The sequence below is a fragment of the Pararge aegeria genome, chromosome 14 (genome assembly GCF_905163445.1).
Source record: "Pararge aegeria chromosome 14, ilParAegt1.1, whole genome shotgun sequence".
Classification (NCBI taxonomy): Eukaryota; Metazoa; Arthropoda; class Insecta; order Lepidoptera; family Nymphalidae; genus Pararge; species Pararge aegeria.
The window spans coordinates 14545062-14570536 of NC_053193.1; the positions used below are offsets into that span (position 1 = coordinate 14545062).

A 25475-nucleotide genomic window follows, 5' to 3' on the forward strand; every position below is an offset into this window, starting at 1 on the left:
GGACAAGAGCCCATAGAAACTTTACTGGTTTTAGTAAGAGATAGATTACGAAAACGATTGGCTCGTAAAAGACCGGTAAGATAAGTACTTTTGACTATAAGAGATTCTGCAATCTCTATGCTGCTATAATAACGATCCACAAAAACTGTATAGCCTTTGTTTAAATAATTCTCCAATAACAACATGGCTACCTCACCATACTGATCTCTACGACTGAAAGCTGGATCCAAAACTCTACTGTGCATGTGGATCTTCATACATATGCCATTTGCATCAGTCAGTGCATGAAGTTTTATTCCATGCTTGTCTCGTTTCCCCTTTATGCGAGTTAGGTCAAGAGATTCATCTATGGTTAAATATCTGACGGGTACCACCAATTCATTCATTCGCTTGTTAAAGTAATCAATAATCGGTTGAGTGGAGAACACGGTTTCATTGCTAAAAACATCTTCGTTTGTATAACATAAATATCGCATTATTATTGAAAATCTTTCCTGACTCATAAATTTTGTAAATGGTTGATCAAACATTAAGGAGCTGCTCCAATAAATGTTGCAGCTATATGCTTTAATATGACCGATATGGAATAATAGCGCTAAAAATGTTTTTACCTCCGCGACATCGGTGTCTACCCATCGAGAAATATGATCTTGGGCTGTGTTACGTTCGAGCGAGACAGCATTCGCATGCATATTTGTACTCATAACTAATGTTTCAAAGAAATCTTTAGTGAATAGCTGATTAAAATAATCAATAGGATTCTCGATTGTGGTCAAGTTGAAACTGGGAGCGTTGGTGAAAGGTAGCTGGCGAAGGTTGCTGATGTCACTCCACTCTCCGTCCTCTTGTTCTGTGTCTTCGCTATCAGACTCCGACGAACTGCTTGAGTAGTCGGAGAACCAGTTTGGGTCACTAAACAGAATATCATAAATTATAATCCACACAACACGCAGCGTTGGTTGACCTTCAATTGCAAACAAAGGGCCTAGGATCGTTGGTTTTGGAACTCCCTATAAAATACCTGTGTCCAGCAGTGGACGTCAATCGGTTGAAGTGATAATGATTACACTAACATTTTAGTTATTTATTCTACTACAAGTTCATTCCGTCTGGGGGAAAGTGATGATTGAATCTAAGATGGTAGCGCGCTAAACTTTTCTCGTGTTACGTACCAGCTAACACGAGAATGCATGCTAAATCGTTCGGCTGCACGTCTTTGAAGGGCGGTAACCAGCCACGGACGAAGCCTCCAGCTATACCAGAGTACCAAGGAGATGTTCTCCCTACGTTGGCTTATTCGATCGCGAGAAAATTAAATGATATTCTTCACAGAATTATAAAAATACCGAACCCTCATTCATTACACGCTGTGCATCGTCCAAAAACAGTAAAAACACCCCGCGCACTTCTCACTTCACACCCACGGTATGTTGCTAGCTCACAAGCTTTTCCCATTTTATGGTAAACGTTTAGAACTTTAGAGGTAAAATAATTACTGTCAACTGCTAAATGTAATGAAGTTACTAACCGCCTGTTCGAGAAACACTACTAAAGTGGATTGGTTTTTGTATGTTCTTAATTTTGTGCTATCCATAACATGGTATCGCTAGAGCGCAATCTAATTACAATACTGAGAAACAGGCTTGTCACTAGGTGGCGCTCTTTTTAAACCATATAAATCGTAGTTATATCACGCGATCTAAGAAGTAAACGTACCTAGAAAATCTCATAGTTGGCACCCAGAGCAGAGAAATTAAGACAGCGCTGGACTATAACAGACGATACTATACTGGGAGGTCGCCAAAATTTATAATAAAATATTAGTCTGTTTGTTCGTCACAACTTGTTACACAATACATATATATATCCTGTACATGAACATAGAATAGAATCTTTGTATCCCAGATTAGCACCCGAACCGTTCCGTTCGTGGCATTGAGAAAAAATAGTTTTGTTTAGGTAAATAATAGATAGGTACAACTCAGTATAGGTATCGAAAATCGGTATTGACAAAATTAAAATTCTGGAGATGATATAATATAGTACGTAGTAGATAAATAATTACATCGAATAAATGATTGAAATTCTTACTTACTCGTAAACTTCTATATTCTCTCTTTCGTCAAAACGTTGCATCCTTCCAGATATAGTAGTTTCTAAACCGAAACTAATAAAACCACAGATAACAACTGAACGAGGCGTGTCCTTTCGTGAATATGTTTCACACAAGACAGCTCAATGCGTACTGAACTAATGAATCTTTCGAAAGATCAATAATTGAGCCTCCAGACAAGGGATGCAATGTAGAAGGAGATAAGGACACCTCCAATCAGGTAGGATCCTTGTGCGAAAGAGACAAAATCGTGTGTCACGTAGTAAGGTATTAACATAAGTTCTTATTTTTTTATTGTATATAACTTGTTAACCCGAATGACCTTAATCATCAGTTCCACTTAACCATGTGGTCACTATTGGCACAGCATAAACTTTTTGTTTCATACAGCCCCAAACATAATAATCAGGGGAGTATTAATTATATACGTGAGAGTAGCTAAAAGAGAGGATCGATGCTACTGTCACATAAATATCTGTAAATCTTTCTGAATTACGAAGAACTTCCCAAAGGATGTCGTTCAAAGCCCTAGCTTGTATAACTGCTAACGGCGGTCATTTCGAAAACCTGATTAATTAATAAGTTGTTTCATTTTAAATATATTTATTTTATTTCTTTTATAAATATAACCTAAAATAAATATAATGTAAAAGTAACTAAAATTTAAAACGTCTTCAAACCACCGCAGCGAGGCACAGTTCCTAAGATCCTGGCAGCATTGCCCCTTTGGATGGCCAAACCAATTCTTTGATTTTTAATAAATGATTTAATTCAAAGCGGTTTTTATTTTCTTACATTTCAATTATCGTATCAAATGAAAAGAGTGATTTAATTTGGGGATGAAGTGCTACACAATAACAACCATCCCTTTTTTACCGGAGATTCTCTCTCTCTTGAAATGTGACCCACATTTGAAGAGTTTGTATTTTGTTACATGTTTGAGATAGCTATAAACATTGTTGTAAGAGATGTTGTAGGTTATATTATGTAGTTTTATAATAGTTTAAAAAACAATAATATTCATTGGTCATTTTCCGGTATTATGAAGCGAAAAAATAAAAATGTCGTGAATTTTCTTTAAACTAGAAAAATATTTTTTTTATTTTAGATAGATGTATTATCTTAAATTGATAAATTATGATAACAGCTAGTAAATAAAATAGACCGAATGAAAAAAACAGTACAAACAAAAAAAAATTAAAAATAGCGCAGCAATTCAAGATTCTCTACAAAAAAATCAAAAACTCAATAAAAAAACTACGTGGATGAGACCTCAAGTTCAAGGTTATTTGTTTATAATTTTGTCTAAACATTCAATAAAATCCTGAGCAACTTTTTCACATTACGTAGGCTGAGCCGAGGGCAAAGCTAGTATGTATGTACGACTGTACTAACGTACGTATTATCTACACGCCCTTATCACTATAACTCGTTAAAGCTACAACCAATTACGTAGAATCGTTAGAGAGTGCTTATTATAACAAAATTTCGCAGAAGTTATCCTCAACAATTAAGTTTCAAACTATGCATAGCCCGTATTCCCGGAATTATATTACAGCATAGTCGTTCACTTTTATTATCGATATTTATACCTATTTTAACACTCGTTGTTACCCGTAGCTACGTTTCCTGGCTCTGGTAAAAAAAAAAAAATTATTGGGTTTCAACCCATGATCCCAACTCATTGCCGGCCGACTACAGGGCCCGGGTCTCCTCTCGCAATGAGAGGGGGCAGTCATAGTCCACCACGCTGGCCTAGTGCGGATTGGTAAATATAATTACATGTAGGTAATAATTAACGACGAAATCCGTAGAAGAACCAAGGTCACCGACCTACTCGTAGCTCAAAGGATAAGCAAGATGAAGTGGGCGGGTCATGACGTGTTCTGGAGTGGAGACCGCGGATCGGTAAGCGTTATGATGACCCCCAGCCCGCGGGACAAATGACCTTGAAAAGGTGGCTGGAAGCGTCTGGATGAGAAAGGCGGAGGACCGTGTGTGGTGGCGCGCTCTTGGAAAGGCCTACGTTCAGCAGTGGACGCTTGTTGGCTGTTGATGATGATGAATAATTAATGTCGAGGCTCACCAATCCGCAATTGAGTAGCACTATAGTAATAATAAATAAATATACTACAACAATACACACATCGCCATCTAGCCCCAAAGTAAGCGTAGCTTGTGTTATGAGTACTAAGATTACTGATGAATATTTTTATGAATAACATACATAAATACTTATAATATAAATATGAGCAGCCAGACACTGAGAAACATTCCTGTTTATCACACAAACTTTTGCCAATGGGAATCGAACCGACGCCCTTGGACACAGAAAGCAGGGTCGCTGTCACTGCGCCAATGCGCCGTCAACTAGCACTATGGGTCTATGGGTCTTTTCAGAGACAAGCCTGTGCCCAGCAAAGACACGTTAATATACAACGAATGAATAGAAAATGAATTGACGGCCAATTGGCGCAGTGGGCAGAGACCCTGCTTTCTGAGTCCAAGGCCGTGGGTTCAATTCCCACAACTGGACAATATTTGTGTGATGAACATGAATGTTCTTCAGTGTCTGGGTGTTTATCTATATATTATGAGTATTTATGTATTTTATTCACAAAAGTTATTCATCAGTTATCTTAGTCACAAGCTACGCTTATTTTGGGACTAGATGGCGATGTGTGTATTGTCGTAGTATACAAAAAAAAAATGATTATGATATCGGGAACATTACGACAGCCTTCTAACTCATCAAAAAATGCATACAAGGAACACGTCCTGTTCCGTCCCGTTTCCATCAACCTAAGGTGTACGTGTCAAGCCTCATGTGCCTAAAATGACATCGCCACCACGCCCTTCAGACTGGAACACAGCATTGCAATAATGCTGCTTGGCGGCACACATAAGCATGGCGGTAGTATGTCCCCGGAGTAGCTCTGTCACAAAAAGCACTAATGCTACTAAATGCAATGGTTACGCAAGAATAAAGATTTAGTAGAATTTCCCAACTAGCACCTCCATGTTATAAAAAACTATTTCTCAGTAACATCAAGTCATTACGTTACACGTAGAATTGAGTTTCCACATAAATAATTAGCATACTACATACTAAAAACAGATTTACACAAAAAACGGCCATCCGATTCGCTAGAAAAGCGACTCAGTAAAAAATGTGTTGCCTAACCCACCGGCGGTTGCAAAAATCCACCATAGAAAGAAGCAAAGATATTTAAACTTTATCATAGTAATAGAAAAGGCAAAGAAATCATCATAACGGGCTTACTACAAGGTCATCTTTCAGAATGACAAGTGAAGTTGTATTCATACTATTTTATTACAGCCATTTTAAAAATAATCATTACCTGAATACCTAGCACGCAAATTTGTAATATTCAACGAATTCGAAATCCATATTATTCATAATCCATATCCATTCTTGCTAATATTATAAATGTGTCGGCTTGTCTTTCTATATCGCGGCGAAATATGAAAGTATTGACGGCATTTTTGCTAAGAGATTATGAGCTTTTAGGAACAGTTTATGGGCCGTTCCGTTTTGTCCGTTGAACATTGTTATTTTGAACAAACAAAGGATGAGAATATTGTTGATAAGCAGGTAAAATACTACGTACTTATTAAAGTAAATATGCGAAGATAAATAACATTTTGCGAGTCCATTGTCTAAATTAAGGAACACAGATAAGGTAAGTAGTAATACATTAGATTTTAAGAAACCATTCATAAAATAACAGATAACTTGGTAGGTAAATTGTTATAGCATAGTTATCTACGGTTTTATAAGAGTCCTTATCGTCCCATTGTGGGCAGGTTACCCAGGCTATTTATCTGTAAACGCTAAAACATCCGTTATAAAAAATCTTAACCAACCAACTTTGGTTACACGTGTAAAAATGAGTTTTTTGGTACAACCTTCTTTCACGCAGCAACTTTCACATTTTTAAGGAGTAAGGATAATTAATTGGATAAGGTGGTCTAAGTACAAGCGGGCGAAGCTGTGGGCAAACATAGTGTTATAATATAAAAGTATAGTTAGTAATAATAGTTATTAACTCAAGGGTTAACAAATGCGCTTGAATGCTATCTGAAATTTTGTTGTGGATAGTTGCACAATATACTCGTTGTATTAAGAAAACTACATAAATTTCAATAGCCGCTCTACCTTTTTCTAGTAATTTCGTATCTTTGTACAAAAAGGATTAATTACACAGTAAGAAATATACATGCAATGTTGTAAAAAACTCAATCGGGTTAGTTAAAGTGATATATAACGACCGTGATGGCGCAGTGATAAGCGCTGTGTGTTATAAGTGGAAGGTTCCAGGTTCCATCTTTGGCAGGGACCTACGAACAAGTAGGGAGCTTTGGCTAGAAATGTTACGAAACCGATTAGGTGTATTGAGTTTAAGATAACACCTATGAACCTAAGAGGCTAGCCCGCTACCAGCTAAGGCTACATCATCATTAACTACCAGGTGTGTCTTCTGTCAAGGGCTAACTTGTAGTGGAATTTCAAAAGCACATATAATATGACATCGGATTAAGAGGAATAAAATTTAATGCCAGTTTTTATAGAAACACAAGCAAAAGCTTTCCGAGAATAAAACTTAGGTCAAGTTATTAAAAAAAAAAATCTGGTCTAAGCCTCACTATTTTTTCACAAGACTTAATAAATAGATATAAAATACAAATAATTCAAAATTCGTTTACTTCAACTAGGCCTAGTTTATAAAAAATTGAAACGTCAAGTCAGTCTATTGGTAGTGACTCTACTCTCATTTATAGTTCGAGTATGACATTCAAAAAAATTCAAAAAAATCAAAATAAATTTATTTCAAGTAGGCCTACTTTATAAGCACTTTTGAAACCTAACGTATGTATGTTTGTAGCGACTCTACCACCGGTTCGGAAAGCAGAATCTACCGAGAAGAGCCGGCAAGAAACTCGGTAGTTGCTCTTTTCCAAGATAAATAAATAATAATAAATATACTACGACAATACACACATCGCCATCTAGCCCCAAGGTAAGCGTAGTTTGTGTTATGGGTACAAAGATAGCTGTTAAATATTTTTATGAATATAATACACATAAATACTTATAATATATAGATAAACACCCACAACAACAACAACAACATTTACAATCATTTTTCTATCTTGCGGGAGATGAGAGCGAGGCTGGCTGCTTCCAATCTACCTTGTCATTGAATTCATCAAATGTATAGTGACCTCGCTGTATTAGATGTGTTTTTACACATTTTCTGTATGTATTGGTAGGTCAAGAATTACCTAAGGAATCATGTTGTAAAAGCGTATACTCAACGGGAAACGTATAAAAGTAATCATCATCATCATCAACCCTTTACCGGTCCAATACAGGGCACGGGTCACCTCCCAGAATGACAAGGGTCTAGGCCGTAGTCTACCACGCTGGCCAACTGCTGTTTGACTAGACTTATACTTTACAGGCCCTTAAGAACTTTATAGCGAACTCTCAGGCATGCAGGTTTTCCTCACGATGTTTTGCTTCACAGTTCAAAGCAAGTGATATTTAAATTGCTTAAATTTAAAACGCACATAACTCAAATTTAGATAGATATATAGATAAAGTCTTTATTGCACAAATTAAAAGTGAAAACAAGAAATAACAAAACAATAAAAATATATATATGCGCAAAGGCGGTCTTATCGCTTTAAGCGATATCCAGACAACCCTTTATGGTAGAGAATTAGGTTAGGGAAAACGGGATAGTGCAACCAGTGATACAATTAAGTTAAATACATATAATTATAATATATATAAAACATTCATGTTCATCACACAAACATTTCCCAGTAGTGGGAATTGAACCCACGGCCTCGGGCTCAGAAAGCAGGGTCGCTGCCCACTGCGCCAGTAGGCCATAATTTGAACAAATATACTTTTTTTCTTAAACCAAACGTACACACAAAGGCAGATTTGCTAACATTTATAACCCTCGGATGTAGGTCCTGTCACTCGTGTATCTGTTCTCGGATGCCACTTCTATCCAGACAAGATAATCTATGGTTCAATGTAACTTGAACTATTTCCGTAAATCTTTATTAGGTTAGACATGCACTAATTAAAAAGCGGAATCAAGATTAACTATGCTAGGTATACCAAATAGATTATTTTCTACATCCGTTTAAGTTTTTGTCTTTTCCAATTACTTGTGATTGCTATTTATTTTCTCTACTTAGTTACATGGAAGCCATAAAACATAAGTAATTTACTCTCGATTAATCGAACCTGGTTTTAGGGTTCCGTACCCAAAGCGTAAAACGGGACCTTATTGCTAAGCCTCCGCTGATAGCTAGACAGTTGAAATTCTCACAGATGGTGTATTTCCGTTGCCGCTATAACAAAAATTACTAAAAATAGAATAAAATGAATATTTAAGGGGGCTCCTATACAAAAATGCAATACAAGACCAGTCGGTGTCAGTTATAACTTCTACAATATTCATCGGAACATTTTACAAGTTTAATCAATCTTGGCTAAATCATAATCGTCTTACGAAACATAAATTAGATCCGGACTCCTGGGTTGATAGATCAGTCAGTCAGTCACCTTTGCCTATATAGATATACCAAGTTTAACTAATATTACTTTTAAATTACTTAAAAAAACCAAAAACTCTTATATAAATTTTCATCCCCTATTTAATGTGTTTGGGGGTGGAATTATTAAACAGGTATTTCTTAATTTTTAATCGAAAACCTAAAATCAAAGTTTCATGGATGTAACTTGAAAAATAAAGTGATAAATGAAGGATTTTATACAAACTTTCACCCCCCTTTTACCCTCTTAGGGTTGGAATTTACAGAAATCCTTTCTCTGTGTGCATGTGTGTGCGTTGATAGATCTGTCAGTTCGTCAGTCAGTCAGTCACCTTTGCCTTTTATATACCTATATGAGAAAACAGAGAAAATTCACAGTTATACAAATACCGTAGAGTACTAAGGTAGAAAGTGCGTACAATTTGGCGGCTTTATCGCTACATAATAAATAAATAAATTTACTACGACAATACACACATCGCCATATAGCCCCAAAGTATGGAGGGTAGAGGTAAGGAGAGTCATCTGTGTATATGAAAAAGTGTCGTGAAAATGTATTCAATTAGGATGGCGCCACATCTGATCAGGGTAACTCTTAAAAGAAGCGCCAAATATAAATATTGTTAGAGTAGGCTTGAAAAATAAACAAGGAAGTATGGAGATACAAGGAAGTAAGGTTATATTTACCACAATATTTTGTACAACGTAAGTTGTTGAAATTCTCAATAATTAACTACTTTAGTCGATAATGACATTAAATTTTTTAACTCGGCATACTTCAATTCAACTACGATTGCTACATTCATACCATACCCTGTGAATCCACCAGCGCCATTGTGGAGGATTTTTGAACTGTTATTTAGCGCAACAACTGGACACTTTTTCAACTTTTCTCCCATATAAGATGACTCTCCTTACCTCTACCCTGCATACCCCAAAGTAAGCGTAGCTTGTGTTATGGGTACTGAGATAGCTGATGAATATTTTTTATGAATATAATACACATAAATACTTATAATATACAGATAAACACCCAGACACTGAAAACATTCATGTTCATCACAGAAGCATTTTTAATATACCGATACCAAAGGCGTAGAAGAAAATGGATATGTTGTAGGTGGTACATAAACCATGTTTGATATTATCCTACTATCCTACTACGATGTTTATTACTCAATCACGCAAAAACGGCAGAACGGATTTGGAGGAAATTTGGCATGCATGTAGCCTTTGACCTGGAAAAGATCATAGGCTATTTTTTATCCCGGAAAATAAGTGAGTTCCCGTGGGTATAAAAAACCTTAATCCATTCTAACGAAGTACCCGCGACTTATCAATGCTGTGTGTGTATATATCCGCTCTGGCATTTGAGATGTTCTGTTAGTTAAGGTGTGACCGGGAGTTTCCCATTAAGTGATCAATGGCGTGTGAAGTCTACCAAACTCTAAACTCTTTTAACTCTGAGAGGATACCCGCTCCCTGTAGTGTGGTAATGCGTTGAAAATTAGGATAATGGTTAATATTATACAAAAAAAATAAAATCTTCAATATTACACAACTATCTCTCTCTCTACGTCGTGTTCCTCATTGCTGAGGGTCATGACCCCTTCCACTTACAACTTTTTGGACGATTTTGTGCCATTTGACTCTGCTTTGAGCAACGTTTAAAGCCGTATGCACTTTGGTGTCGAGAGCAGTGCGGATTTGATCCGACCAACGAATCGGGCTACGTACTCGAGGTCTCTTTCCTTCCACTTTGCCAGTGACCACTAACTTTTCAAGATTGTCTCCATCTCTTCTGGCAATGTGACCGAAGTACTCGAGAATCCTCTTAAGACAGGTGGTTGATAGCCTTCTTGTAATTTTAAGCTGTCTCAAAATCGATGCGTTGGTCCTGTGTGCCGTCCACGGGATTCGCAACATTCTCCTCCAGCGCCACATCTCAAAAGCGCACATTACACAACTATATACATATAATACACTAGCTGTTGCCTGCGACTTCGTCTGCGTTTGATATTGTTTTTAAAGTATTCAGTATCGCTAAGCCTTAAATGAGTATAGTAGTATATATATAACATGTGACTGTCAATTTATTATAGAAAAATAATTTGCAATAAAATAAAATTGCGACTATAATTAAAGACCTAAGCTATCCTATCTCTTAAGTTGGACCAGACTGCTCACGGTGTGCAAATTTAATTTAAAATCGGTTAAGTAGTTTAGGAGTCCATCGCGGACAAACATCGTGACAGGAGATTTATATATATTAAGATGTCTTCTTGTAAAGAGATCATGAGTCACTAAAGTCAAATATAACATTTACGCATAGGCCCAATGTACATAATCTCAGAAATAAATACAAAATAAATATTTGGCAGCCAAGAACTAACCTATGGTAATAAAAAAAATTGTGAGAAAGTTCTCATTTATACAATAAATTACCAAACTTAATAAAATAATGTAATAACATGAACATTTTTAAAAGTCAGATAAGTTAGTCATTCACTATATCTAGAATTCCTAATTTATAAATTCACCAAAGAAATACTGTTAGACATAATATAATGTGTGCATGCGTTCTGTGTAGATTTTAAGAATTAATTGTAAACCTATTATCTCTTTTAAGTCAACAGTATGTTCTTTTTGAGAAATAAATATCTTTAAACAGATGTAGTGGACGAATTGTATATTATTTTGTTTGATCCCCTAATCTCAGTAGGTAACTACTGTTAGAACTGTCGTAGGATAGCGATGAGGCCACGAAAAGATGCAAACAAACATACCATACAAATATCATTTTATTAATTTACTTTATAAACTATGACAATATGAACTTATTATTTCACAACCTCGCATTTCACTCCCTGACACTACAGAGAACGATCCAACCCGCAAAGAAGAAAGAACCCAATCTCCCGCCAAAACTCACAGCCGCCCAGGTAGGATCCAATCAATTCGATTGGTTCCCGCCGTTATGCGTCTACCGGCGTTAACCTATCGGAGAATGACAACCGATCGTCTCGTTCAAAAATAAGATTGAATTAAAATAAATAACAAACAAGTGGAAATTACAACGCTACTTAAATTTAAATCCTAACACCTACATATTTGATTTAAAACAATGAAATAGCCCTTTTACTAGGCCAATAATCTCAGCGAACAGCTACATGTTCATGATCCTCTTATTGATTACGTTAAAATTTCTTAAATTCAATAAATCCTTAAGTTCATAATATACTTTAGTTCATAGGGCACGAAGAAATCCCTGAAGCATTATTATTTTTATGAGAATTCAACATTAATTATTAGTTCTAAGATTTCCTGATATAAGATTACTCAGTCAGTTGAGATCATACTTCGACTTATGAGTTAATCGAGTTACAAATATGACTAACTATAATTCTTCTAAATAAGGTTAGCAAACTGCTCATGACTGTTTTCTGATAATTAAGTATTAATTACTTAGATAATACTCATTACAGTAAGTAAAAAGTCCTCTACCTTCGAGCCTTGGCTGTAATCGAAACTGAAAGGAAGTTATAATGGTATCGAGCTAACCGGTTAGGGATATGGCTAGTTATATTACACTCTTACTCCTAATCGGATTATACAATTTATATATAACTTTAGTGAATTGCTAAGATATTAACATTTGAGTTCTTTCACAAAAGTAAGGGTGTTTAAATAATTAATAAATACGCTTTTTGTGCAGAACTTCGCGGCCTTTCCTGGCCATTTTTGCAATAAAAATAAATATAGAATATCCGAATTTAAAATGAGAAGAACACATTTTATAGATGAGAATATTTTTTTCAGTTTTCTATCCACCTCTACACAGGACACTCCTATTTATTTGAAAAAAAATCCTTTTATAAAAATTTAAACTCTTTAAATAGCTAAACATAAAAAAGCCACAAAATTACCAAGTGAATTTATTTGTATACAAAATTGTGATTTTAAGTGAAAAGTACTTACTCTTAATTTAAAATGTCGTGTACCGGTTACGGTCCTTGTTGCGGACCGTGCGGCGGTCCCTGCGGCCCTAGCTGTATGCCATGTGGACCATGCGGACCATGTGGACCGTGTGGACCTTGCTGTGGGCCTTTTGGCCCCTGCGGACCCTGCTGCGGCCCTTGCCGACCATGTTTCGGACCATGCGGACCCGGTGGTCCCTGCTGTGGTCAAAGCCCCGCTCCGTGCCCCAGTCCCTGCCCAAGTCCGTGCTCCGGTCCATGCGGACCGTGTGGTGGCCCGTGCGGACCATGCGGACCATGCGGCCCATGCGGCCCATGCTGTGGACCGCCATGCGGATCTCCATGTGGACCGTGTTGAAAATGAAGTCCTGTGTAATGTGTATTTGGAAAGGCACGCTGGTAGGCTGCGGCATGTGGACGTCATGTTACGACTTTAGTGACCGTCAATTAAAACATTTGCATTGATCTGTTGTCTTTATTGTTGTAGCTATATATAATAATATGGAAAAAGTATCTAAATACTTGCTCACGAGTTTACCGCCATGTTGACTGTAGAGTCGACCGTTATTGTTCAGAATTCCGGCTTTCGAGCTTTCGCTTGGTTGGATCAAGGCTCTAATACAGAAGGCAGCTTGAAACAACGCGTATTGTGACCAGGTTCCTCACTCTGAAGCCCTGACCGCCGGTTGCTCGGGAATTCAAAAGCCTTGCAAGCGGAGATGTTTTTGTATAAGTTCTTATAAACGTTATTTTTAATACTGCTATTTTAATTTAAATACATTGTTAAGTTTATAAAAATATATAAATATACTACAACAATATACATATCGCCATGTAGCCCAAGTAAGCGTACCTTGTGTTATGGGTGCTAAGATGACTGATGGTTTTTATGAATTTTTCTCGCCGTGAAAAATACTCTCTAAGCTTTGGGGTATGGGTGGGAATAATATCCAAACATGTTATTAATAAACGGGAGTAAACTTATCCTATACCCTGTTGGCGTGCTTTGGCAGATGGACACAGTGAAATCCCTTGTCAAGTCAAATTTTATTACTAAGTTAAATATAATTTAAATCTTTGTGTCCAGAATTCTTATTACACTATTTTCGCATCAGTCAATCATATCAGCAGCAAGGTCTACAACGCCAGCTGTAGGTTCCAAAGGGCAACTAAATTTCGACAGAAAGAAATCTATTAAAACGTCCTTTTATTCATCAGTTACATTTTATTACTAAATACACTATAATTTAAATCTTTGTATCCAGAATTATTATTAAACTATTCTGGCATCAGAGTCTGTAAATCATATCAACAGCAAGGTCTAAAACGCCAGCTGTACGTCCCAAAGGGCCTGCCGCAAGGGCCCATGCACACGCCATTGCAAGGGCCGGAAAAGGGCGCCGGGTAATCACAACCAGCCACCTGTCCGTAGCAAGGGACACCACAAGTGGGACCGCAAGGCATTGTATATGTATCGACGATGTTCTGAAAAATACAGTTACACTTACATTTATAAACTACGTTTGTACTTAGAAGTCTAGCTTTTTATGGCAGGCACATAGGATTCAACACCAACGTCTTAGGTGTTAAATAGGCACACTTTGTAGAACGTCTTAGAAGTTGTCGAGCGCCCAATTGAGTTTTTATAAGAGGTATACCTCCTGTATTTTCTCTTGTAAACCGTTTATTTCTGAATGTCCGACGATTTAGAGCTAGTTCAGACATGGCGGATTCCGCGCGGATGCAAATCGCGCGGTTGAACCGCGCGGATCCTAATTACATTAGCGCCTTACAAATCGTTCATACCTGTCCGCACGGATTGACAATCCGCGCGGCTCAACCGAGAAAATGAATTCGCGCGGTCGCCGCTCGGTTTTATTTACTTGACGTACCTAGAGGGCGTTCAGTTGCTCCGCGGAAGCCGCGCGTATCGGACGGTGACAATGGATCGCTTCGACACCGAGCTATTCATCGATGAGGTGGAAAAAAGACCTGCTTTGTGGAACATCCAATGTGCAGAATATTCTAACAAAACGATTAAAAACGGAGCTTGGCAGGAGCTGGTGGAGATTTTTGGAGAAAATGAGGATTCTTTGGAAAAGAAGGTTCTTTTTGGTCAGTAGACATTTAATTATACATTTTACCAGGGTAGTTTACATGTTTTGTAATAGACAGTCCACCCCAAATAACTGAAATGTGTATAACGTTGTTTGGCGGTACGTAACGAGCGCGGGAAAACTATCACGTTACCACAGTAACGTATAGCTATTAACTGTAATATGTACAACCCACCAACGCGACGCGCCATCTTGAGTTTAGTTATTTGGCGCGAACTGTAACAATTTTAATTTCATATTTTCGTGTCTTGCCATTCTACACGACCCTCATTCACAAAGTAATTAGCATATTTGTCTCTAATGTTTAATGATGATGGTGTACCCCTTCCTGCATGTAATGTAATAAGATTACTCATTGGCGCAGTATGTAAAGTATCTTCATACTGTATACCATCTCTAGTTCTAACAAAATTGTGTAGCACGCAACAGGCCTTTATTATGTCTTCGGCAAAGTCTATATTCACGTTTATAGGCCTATGAAAAATGCGCCACTTGTTTGCCAGAATTCCGAAAGTGCATTCAATAAAACGTCGAGCTCTTGATAACCTGTAATTAAATATTTTTTTTTCATATGATAGCCCTTTACCTGCATAGGGTCGCATTACATTTTCGGATAAACCAAACGCTTCATCGCCAACTATGACGTATGGCAATGGTTTAGGATCTGTTTCAGATATTGGTTTAGGTTTTGGTATGTGTAATGACTTTTCTATTAACCTTTTATAAAATGCTGAATTTTTAAAAATTGCAGAATCACTACTTTTTCCGTAAGATCCGATATCTATGAAAGTAAAACAATAGTTACTATCACAAAGTGCCAACAGTACTATGGAAAAAAAAGTTTTGTAATTATAATACAAAGAACCCGAATCTTTGGGTTTTGTAATCCTTATATGCTTGCCATCTATGGCGCCTATGCAATTGGGAAAATTTGCATATTTTTCAAAATCTTTAGCTATTTTCTTCCATATATCTTCGCTGGGTTCAGGCATGACGTTTTTTGTGACTTTTTCCCACAGAGTTTCACATACTTCACGGACAATTCCTGTGATTGTAGATTTGCCAAGACGAAAGTTGTAATGTAGTTCTCCAAAGGAACAACCAGTACCCAGATATCTGAAAAATAAAATATTAATCTGTATCGTTTTGAAAGTCTGCCGGGTCCGCTAGTTAAAGCATAATGAGTGTCTTGAATTACCTAACCGCTACTGTATTTATATTTGTTAAAGATAGTGATTTCTGTTCCAGGTGTATCATTACAAAAAAAATGGAAGAACATCCGTGATGCTTATAATAAGGAATTCAAGAAAGGCAAATCAATTCCTTCTGGTTCTGGTGCATGTAAAGGTTCAAAATACATGTATTTCGACCGGCTTTCTTTTCTTCAGAAGACGATAGAAAACAAAGAAACTATCACAAACATAGATGAAGCCAAAAATGAAGAAATTCGGAACATTGACCAAAAGCTAGATAATTTTGTAAATGCACGTGAAATACAACCGGTACCCAATAAAAGGAAGAAAACTAAAATTACTTCAGAAGAGCGATTGTCTAACATATTAGAAAATAGTATTGAATCAAGAGATAAAATACAAAGACAAATACAAGAAAGTATGTCAAAGCAAGATGATGATGATAAACTTTTTTGCATGTCATTGTATAAAGAGTTAAAGAAAGTTCCAGAAAATAAACGATTGGCTACTAAAATTGAATTGCTCCAGGTAATACAGAAAGGGCAGAAATTACCATCGCCTATTCATATCACGAGCCAGCAAAACACGCCTAATGCAGTATTTTGGCAAAACCAACAATATTCAAACCCACAAGGATATTTCACTGGATATTCTACAATAGTACCAGGAGAGTCTCCATCGCCTTTATCATGCAATAGCACTGACGATTCACAGTCTTCTATAGTACAAAATATATATTCTGACGTATAAAATAAATATCTTACCTTAATGTGATCACGAGTTTTTCTTCTGGGGACACGCTTGACCTCATATGGGTATCATTAGATTCAATTTGTTTACTCATCATTTCTAATAATTCATCAAATGAATTTATCGACATTCTCAAATAATTGAAGAATTTTGGTTCAAAACTTCTTAATTTTGGATATAAAGTCTGAAACTGACCATGAGTAAACCGATCGCGTAATATTGGATGCACCCAATACTGCCGTTTCTTCTTTCTTTCTTTTTTACATCCGCGCCTGTCTGAACACTTGCGTTTAGAACCGCGCGATTTGCATCCGCGCGGAATCCGCCATGTCTGAACTAGCTCTTAATTGCAAAGAAAAATGAATATAGATAACTATGCAGATTAGTATTTTTGCAAACACTGTACGATATTTCACTGTAATTATAAATCACTCGTGCAAAAATTTTAGGATGTGAATATCTCAAAAAAATATTTCTGTACGGAATGCACAGAATTTATTCTGTGATGTGATGTAGTATTTAAAATACGGGAAATGACTTTGCTGACGCAGGATTTTTCTTTTAAAAGCTGTCAATTCGAAAGTAGAATAAGGCTGGCAATACACTTCAGATTCTGTTATCGACTATCTGATCGTATTTAAAGATAAACATTACATTCTTGCGCCAGGGTTTCTTTGAACATTCGTTCCCGATCATCCCTTCAAAATCAAGTCGGAGGGAGAAATAGGAAATCTATTTTCTATCTATCCAGAAGTATGCAGATCGCGCCTTCAGATACTGATTATCGACAGTAAAATCGTAAACGCCTCGCGGCAGTTCCCGATTGTGATGTCCGATCTACTATCGGATCGAACGTGTGTTAAATATTCAAACAACCCCACCTTCCCCGTCAACGACGATAGACAACGGGGACTATGGGACCTCAGAATTAAGAACATAAAGAACCCTCATTCAGCCATTATTGCTTGCAGTACTGTGTCCAATAACAGAGAAAACGCCCCGTGCATATCTCACTTACACCTGCTGCAGGGCTAGCATGGGCGGGGGACACTTCTCCACGGGGAAAGGATATAACGTTTATCCCCTCACGCATTTATATCCACCCCCCGAGCATGGGCACACGGGTGGACAATATATCCACGGTGGATATAATAGGGGAAAGACGAACCCCCGGTAAATGTCACAAATTAATTATTCTAATCTGTGCTCATGGTTTTGACAAATAAATATTTCGTTTTCTGTTTTGTTTTAGTTGTCTAAGTTTTTTATTGTTTTTTTTATCTATAAATGTTCCTCGTCTGCGGCTGTTTGTTTATATTATTTATTCTGGATTTTTCAAAGTGGTATAAAACCTACCTTTCGAGAAAATAAAATGAGTGCTAAAAAGTAGGTCTTCTTTTATAAAATGTTTGAAAAAGTGACTACCTATTGATTTAGAAGCGTACCTAATGAATGAATGTTTTACAGTGAAAGTAAACAGAGACGTTAATCATCAAGATCCAATCCTGTTTACATATCAAATTATTGATCTTGTACTATTTTATTTAAAGTTGTGCTTGCCTTTTTCTATGGCCCATTAGTTGACAAATTTGTGTTAATTCAGATCAAGAAGTAATAAAATACAATTGCAAATGTTGGTAGATTTCATGCCAACCCACAACCACCTTGCCACTGGGGAATTCACAGGAACTCTTAGGAGCCAAAAGGGCAGACTCCCAGTGGCAAATCTTAGTCATTACTGAAGGAGCATGGGCCAGACGGGACGGTCAATCATTGGAAACAGTTAAGTCAATTTTGCGGTAAAGTAAGCAAGTGCAAAAAATTTAAATTATTTATTAGTGTTGTTGGCATCAAACAAGTCTTGCATAATTTTTCTTTTATTTGCAGACGTAGCAGGACATTAAAAAAGCTGCAACAGCACGGGGACGCAGCACCACAGGCAACATATACATAGTATACATGTTGCTGTAAAGTCAACCAAGTGAAGAATTTATTTATTTTCCAGAGTAGGTATAGATGGAAGAATGCAGGATGCTCATTTATCACACAAAAATAAATTAAAAAGGATGAAAAGGTTAATTTAGAAATTTTATTAATTAAAATATGTATTTATAAATCTTTCTCTTTTTTGTCGAGCAACTGTTAACAATCTTGTTTGATCCATATTTGATGACTGATGTCGTTCTTCGCTCGTATTTACAAAATTTACTGTCATTTGCTCCATTAGAGTTCTGAAATATACAAATTATATTATGCTCAATACTGTTGACCCAAATTAGTAGGGCAAATTGTATGTGAAAATGCAGGATCAATGATTTATAAGGAACCATTATTATAAGATATAATTTTATAATATTACCAAACATTAATGTGCCCAATAATAATAAGTTATGGGAACTTAAATATTATTTAAAGTATATATTTACAATACACGCCTATAATGATGCATAATATTATAAAGTGTTATGCAGGCATATATAAGTGGAGATGCTTTTTCGGGACTGTAATGAAGCACCCAGTCAATCCCCAAGCTGCGAAATGTGTCTTTGAGGTACCTATTGGCCCTTTCCACACAGTTTCTTACTTGGCAGTGCCAGTTTGTGTACTTCTCTGCAGAACTATTTGGTGCAGCTTCTAAATCCGGAGTCATCATCCAAGGCCCTAGAGCATAGCCTGAGTCCCCAATAAATTCTACTTTGTTATTTAAACATGTAAATTAATTCCTACTTGTTTTGCTTTTTCAGATTTTCTCCAAGATTTTAATAAAATGTTGAATAGAAATATATGCACAATCCTACATTGTAATTTCGACGTGATGATTAACCCATGCCCATGTTAAATAATTTATCAGACATTTTTTTTTGTATTTTCTTATATTTCATTACTAAATACAGTATCTACTGCCAAGTTTTTGTACTAATTCCTCAAATAAACAATTTTTTTATAATGAGACATTGTTTTTTGTATATTCATATAAATAATTTACCAGACTAGTCGTATACAACATATGCAGCAGAATCCTAGGCATGTAATTTCTAGGTAATTATGAGGAGTATAATATAATGATATAGGTAGGTGTGTAACTTTTTTTGATTTGCATTGTTTCCCTTTTATACTAGTAAATGGCAACAATAAGTAAAGTTTTGAAAGTTTGCACATTTTATTTAAAACATACATAAGATGTAGTACTGTCCGATTCTACTTTCATACAGCTGTATCTTTTCATATTTTACTTTAGAGTTAATAAATATGAATTGGTCATGGACACACACCACAATCTGTAAAACATATTTTAAAATTATTAACTTACTTGATTGTTTAAGTTTTTGATAAACTCTAGATCTAAATAATTTGTCTTTACCAGTTGAACATCTATCGTGGATCTCCAGAGTCTGTTCCCGGGAATAATATCTACTTTGGCATTAGTCTAAAATGAAATGAAAAATAATTAAAGTACCTAGCATTGAATATCTTTGCTATGTACTTATACTGAAGTACTAAGTACTGACTAATAATTTTATTATTAAAGTAAGTATATCTATATTTGATGAGGGGATGTCTGCCATTGCCAGACGGGTGATCAGTCCTATGTAAGGACCATTCCACCCTATTCCCCATGTTTGAGACACAGGTTTTACTGGTGTCCCGGCAGGGTCCCCCCTGAAACCTACCAGTCTCTGTGGTGAACCTAACAATATCCCCTAAGGTGAGGTTTGCTAGGTCTTCTTCACTTATTCTATCCTTACCTTGTAGTTCCCATCTTACCAACACGTACAAGGGGCACTCGGCTATAAAGTGAAAACTAGTTATCACATCACTGCACTTTGAACAGGATGGGATTTATATTTACTAATGAGAATTATTAGGAAGTAAGTACCTATATATACTCACATACTGACAATAGCTCCAGGTAATTTGGGTCAGTTATTTGCTGACTGTGGTTTGAGCAACAGCCATGGTCTTGACCTGTCCCCGCTGATAACTACCGTCCGCTAAAAGCCTTAAAGATGTGAGAACCTAGACAAAAAGTGATTAGCCATGCTTTTTTTTAAACCTATGTTCATATATAGATGATGTCTTTGCACAAGGTGATTTTAGGTACTTAATAACAACTTACTTTTATGTGCACTGGTAGTCCATCGACAGCATTTAGTAGTTAGTGCCTCTTTAAGGTCCTCGCACGAGTACAGCACATAATTTTTACCCATCCGAAACAAGTGTTGGAACTCTGCATCGGGAAATTCGAACGGATTACTGGCGTCACGTATAGATCGCCGGTGTAATTTTCGTTCAGATTTCTCCATTTCACTTGAATAATAAGAGCCCCAGAAAGCACGAGACATGTTTTTTTCGACTTTAATTCGTTAACAGGATTTTAAACCCACGTCTAAGGACGGGGATAAAATTGTCTCTTTCAAATGTCAAAAAAGGATAGTCTTTCCCCTTTCATTTCTTCCCATGCTATGGGCGGGGGATATATATCCACGAGAAATGTCAAACGGGGATAAATTTATCCTCTCCCCTGTTGCCGTGCTCTGGCAAGGGGAAAAGATAATTATATCCCTTGATAGAGGATATAATCGGGGGATATAATTTATATCTCCTGCCCGTGCTAGCCCTGCTGTTGGATGATGCTCACATACTTTTCCCATTTTCCCCATTTTATGGCAAACTTTTAGAACATTAAAAGGTTAAATATTTACTGTCATCTAGCTAAATGGAATGAAGTGACTAACCCATGCGGTTAGTGAAACACTACTAAAGTAGAGTGGTTTTTCATGCTTCAATATTAGTTGTGTAGCTACACGGTTTGTGTATGTTTTTAATCCAGTGGATGTGATTATTTTTAATAATTTTATTCAAGTCTCACCATCAAATATTAAATATATTTTTATAACTTTTATTTTAAATAATTATTTTCAAATCCCAGGGCTGTTGGGACTAGATACGTCGTTTGAACCACAGAATTCAGAAATAGATAAAACGCTTTATACAGCCTTCTTTCTGGTAAGTGCAGTCTCATGATATTTTTTAAAAAAAACAACACTGCACGCCAGTGAATTTCCAATTTAGAATTACTTACCTGTCATACATAATCAGAAACAGATAGAAATACGACACATCCATCTTTAAAATATATTTTTATAAAATTTAAAAATATATTTTTTGGATGCAATCTTAACAACGTAGACTTTTTATTATATTTTTGTTTTATTCTCTTAGTGATTTGGACTTATGCCGGTGAAATATGCTTGCCTCAGTTGCCAGGGTCCGCTGGCCGGTCCCTGCGGCCCTAATGCAACTCGTGTGGGAGGATGCGGCGTGGGACCCTGCTGTGTTCACGCGATAGGTGCTAATTGCAAGGCACCTTGTGGAGAGGCTGGCTGTATTCATGGGTGAGTCCTTCTAGCTTCATCATCAGGCTACCTACTGACACACATATTTACATTGTTACCTAGATATCAATGCCGGCCTCAATGGATAAACGAGTAATTATTTTAAGAGTTTAAAGTGGAAGTATATTGTTAGCGTAAACGACAATAATATATGTTGGTGTATGATTCTGAAATTGGTTTTTTATTTGGACTGGAGTAATTTTACATAAGCTTCATCCATAGGTAGCCTATAGCAGTCCACTGTTGGACTAAAGGCCTTTCTCCAAAGGAAGATTTGCCTATTATCATACTGCGCAGACGGGTTAGTGATCGCAGTAGATGGAACTAGTAGCACAGAGAAAGCTGCTTCCCGTTCTCCGCTATATTCCTTTAGTCGCCTCGTACGATACCCGCTGTGGCAAATTTATTCTGATCTGCCAGCACGTCACGTTAAAGCTTAGATAGCTTATATTCCTATATAAGCTCAGATTGTAAATATTCCTATATAAAAAAAGTTGAAAACCGGTAAACGCAGCCTCGATATACCCTCGACGAGGTGGACAAATGATATTAAACGAGGTATTTGGAGCTCCCTACAAAAGACCTATGAATGAATGAATGAATGAATACACTTTTATTGTACACCACATAAAAATACAGTACAAATTATTTTATAACTAGTTAACACGATGTTTATAATTAGGCGGCTTTATCGCTTCATAGTTATGATTGATGTGATGCGAGTTCCAGGCAACCGATGGCGTAAAACACAGCTCATATAAATATATAAATAAATACTATATATATAATAAACTTACACACAATATTATATATACATACTAATAATTTCATTAATATATATCTATACAATAAATAGACCTAGACCTATACTATATAGATATGGTTGACATGAATGATGATAAAAAAAAATCTCATTTCCTAGAGCGCGCGGAGGAGTTGCCGGGTCATACTTCAGCTGCGGGCACGGATGCATTGGCGGCTGTATCGGTGGAGTCTGCGGGAACTGCTGTGGTCCTTCGTGCGGTTGAATCGTACGATGTCTTTGTAAAATTCTAGTGTTTAATAAAGTCCATACCTACTGGTATTCCTATATTTTATTTCCTAAAGGTTCAGTTTCCTACTAGAATAATTGGTAGTCACTCCGCCCATCCAAAGAAATAAGTGAAAGTCTAGTTATGACTTCACTAAGGCAGGGCAGAGTTCGAACGGTATAGAAAAACATTTTCCAGGAGATCCGTGCCCTGTAGCGAGTGGGTAATGGGTCGATAATGACCTTATGGTAGGAATATCAACCCACTGGCCCTTACAGTGCACGGGTTTCTTCCCACAATGAGGACGTTAAGGCCGTAGTCCACCGTGCTGGCCCAGTGTGGGTTGGTGCGATATGGTTAGGGTCAATTCGAAATACCTTTGCACCTAGGTAGCTGGTAGTTGCACGGGTCGCTTCCCACACGAATGGGGGGTTTGGGGGGGCTAGAAAACCGTTAACGCGCCCCAAGCATTGTATCGGATGAAGCGTTACAACAGCATGCTCCGGTTTCCGAGCGAACCGTGCGTACATTGCCGAAGATCTGTTTGGTGTGGAGTATTAGGATTAATAAAAAATATAATTTACACCGTACAGATACTCCTGATTTTCGCGGAGTATGGCAAATTAAGCTTAATTTTCATAATACACCAAGAATTATGATAAATTCTGGTATAAATAATTCTTAACGTACAGATGCATCACAACATCTTTTGGATGGATCACATCACACCTCGCCCGCAACTTGCGTGCTAAAAACTTGCGTACCTGGACAATGCGTATGAGTATGATAAAGATTACAAATAAACATTGCTTAATATCATAACCGGTTGCCCGGAACTTATATTGGTGTGTTATGTAATAAATGTATGTAATGGTGCAATTTAAAATCTACTGTCCCTGATTTAGGTAAAAACCTGTATGACGGGCGACAGTGCTCTCCTTAAATTGTTAAATTTCAGAATTATTTCTGGTCTAGTCTGGTGAGAGGCTTAGGCTGTGGCTAGTTACCACGTTACCGACAAAGACGTGCCGCTAAGCGATTTAGTGTTCCGGTGCGATGTCGCGTATAAACCTATTAGGGGTATAGCTACTGTACTCCTTAATAGGTTAGCTCGCTACCATCTTAGACTGCATCATCACTTACCAAGTTAGATTGCAGTTAAGGGCTAAATTGTAGTGGAATAAAAAAAAGTACTTTCCTGAACGAGTTTTTTTTTTCAATTAGGCCTAATAATATAAGCACTTTTTAAAACGTCAAGTATGTCTGTTTGTAGTAACTCTACCACCAGTTAAGAAAGCAGATTCTACCGAGAAGAAGCCGTTAAGAAACTCAGCAGTTGCTCTATTTAAACATCAATTTACAATTTAACAATCAGTATTCTATCTTGTTGATTTCAGTCACAAAAAAAAAACTAGTACAGCTATTTATTTGGATTTTAATATTTCTTTTCTATTCAAGCATCGTATGCAGGGATTGCCGTTTGCATACAATGAAACACCTTTTTAGTGGTAGAACGAACAATATATTATTTAATTATATCACAACTCATGAAAACCTTCTGCGTTTTGTTCTAGAAGGTTCCCCATCACTTTGATCACTATCTTCAACTTCTTGGGCGCTCCCATGCGGAGATAATACCACTGTATCGCAGTCGTTGATGCTAACATTGGCTGTAACAAGAATAAATCACGAATGAATTAACGAATTTAATTTTACACGGTGCTAATTTGTTCTTATATTTTCGATAGACAACAGAAATTGGTCTATTTTTATGATTTTTTTTTATTTATTTTTTTTATTAAATAAATATACTACGACAATGCACACATCGCCATCCAGCCCCAAAGTAAGCGTAGTTTGTGTTTTGGGTACTAAGATGACTGGTAAATATTTTTATGAATAATATACATAAATACATATAAATAATAACATACAGAACACCCAGACACGGAAAAACATTCATGTTCATTTTCCAGTTGTGGGAATCTAACACACGGCCTTGGACTCAGAAAGCAGGGTCGCTGCCCACTGCGCCACTCGGCCGGCTGGTCTATAATTGGATAACCGTCCATTAATTTTAGGAAATACATTATACTTTTTTTTAAACTACAAATTATAATTACAGGTACAAAAATCATGCGCATCCGCAGCAGTGGCGTGCAATGGGTTTCTTTAGTGTATGCATACAGCAGGTAAATTGCCTAAAACGGCAAAAAAAGTCGTAAGTGATATATCAATTTTAGGGTAGGTAGTTTCTACCCTAAAATTGCTTGTATGCTTTTGTGCATGTATGAAGTG

General features: G+C 36.8%; 4 protein-coding genes across 5 annotated transcripts in view; 2 read left to right on the forward strand and 2 right to left on the reverse strand.

Annotated features, from left to right (window-relative positions):
- The first annotated feature begins 14609 nt into the window (after nucleotides 1-14609).
- LOC120629406 lies at nucleotides 14610-16774 on the forward strand. Its single transcript, XM_039898343.1, has 2 exons — nucleotides 14610-14805; nucleotides 16056-16774. The coding sequence occupies exons 1-2, from the start codon at nucleotides 14634-14636 to the stop codon at nucleotides 16748-16750; spliced, it is 867 nt and encodes a 288-aa protein (XP_039754277.1). The 5' UTR covers nucleotides 14610-14633; the 3' UTR covers nucleotides 16751-16774.
- LOC120629405 (protein ALP1-like) lies at nucleotides 14801-17008 on the reverse strand. Of its 2 annotated transcripts, XM_039898342.1 has the most exons (3): nucleotides 16765-17008; nucleotides 15525-15923; nucleotides 14801-15353 (listed from the first exon to the last, which is right to left on the reverse strand). In XM_039898342.1, exons 1-3 carry the CDS (start codon nucleotides 16878-16880, stop codon nucleotides 15041-15043), a joined length of 828 nt encoding a protein of 275 aa, XP_039754276.1. In that variant the 5' UTR covers nucleotides 16881-17008; the 3' UTR covers nucleotides 14801-15040. The 2 variants fall into 2 exon arrangements, with proteins under 2 accessions (XP_039754276.1, XP_039754275.1); XM_039898341.1 differs by having other exon boundaries at nucleotides 14801-15923.
- Nucleotides 17009-21863: 4855 nt separating this feature from the next.
- Nucleotides 21864-23230, forward strand: LOC120629572 (keratin-associated protein 5-2-like). The gene is made up of 2 exons (XM_039898537.1): nucleotides 21864-22146; nucleotides 23069-23230. Exons 1-2 carry the CDS (start codon nucleotides 21986-21988, stop codon nucleotides 23172-23174), a joined length of 267 nt encoding a protein of 88 aa, XP_039754471.1. The 5' UTR covers nucleotides 21864-21985; the 3' UTR covers nucleotides 23175-23230.
- Nucleotides 23231-24616: 1386 nt separating this feature from the next.
- LOC120629132 (Fanconi anemia group I protein-like) overlaps nucleotides 24617-25475 on the reverse strand; it is a 34618-nt gene continuing 33759 nt past the window's right edge. The window contains exon 25 of the mRNA XM_039897923.1: nucleotides 24617-24847. Coding sequence (XP_039753857.1) covers nucleotides 24723-24847 — 125 coding nt within the window. The 3' untranslated portion in view covers nucleotides 24617-24722. The remainder of the gene's footprint in view (nucleotides 24848-25475) is intronic.

What these genes read in the sequence shown, in the direction of transcription:
- LOC120629406 (XM_039898343.1), top strand. Translation starts at nt 14,634, where the DNA reads ATGGATCGCTTCGACACCGAGCTATTCATCGATGAGGTGGAAAAAAGA. An exon ending in GGAAAAGAAGGTTCTTTTTG is followed by an intron (nt 14,806 to 16,055) that starts GTCAGTAGACAT and finishes TTTCTGTTCCAG; the next exon opens with GTGTATCATTACAAAAAAAA.
- LOC120629405 (XM_039898341.1), bottom strand. Translation starts at nt 16,880, where the DNA reads ATGTCGATAAATTCATTTGATGAATTATTAGAAATGATGAGTAAACAA. An exon ending in AAACTCGTGATCACATTAAG is followed by an intron (nt 15,924 to 16,764) that starts GTAAGATATTTA and finishes TTTATTTTTCAG; the next exon opens with ATATCTGGGTACTGGTTGTT.
- LOC120629572 (XM_039898537.1), top strand. Translation starts at nt 21,986, where the DNA reads ATGCCGGTGAAATATGCTTGCCTCAGTTGCCAGGGTCCGCTGGCCGGT. An exon ending in GAGGCTGGCTGTATTCATGG is followed by an intron (nt 22,147 to 23,068) that starts GTGAGTCCTTCT and finishes CTCATTTCCTAG; the next exon opens with AGCGCGCGGAGGAGTTGCCG.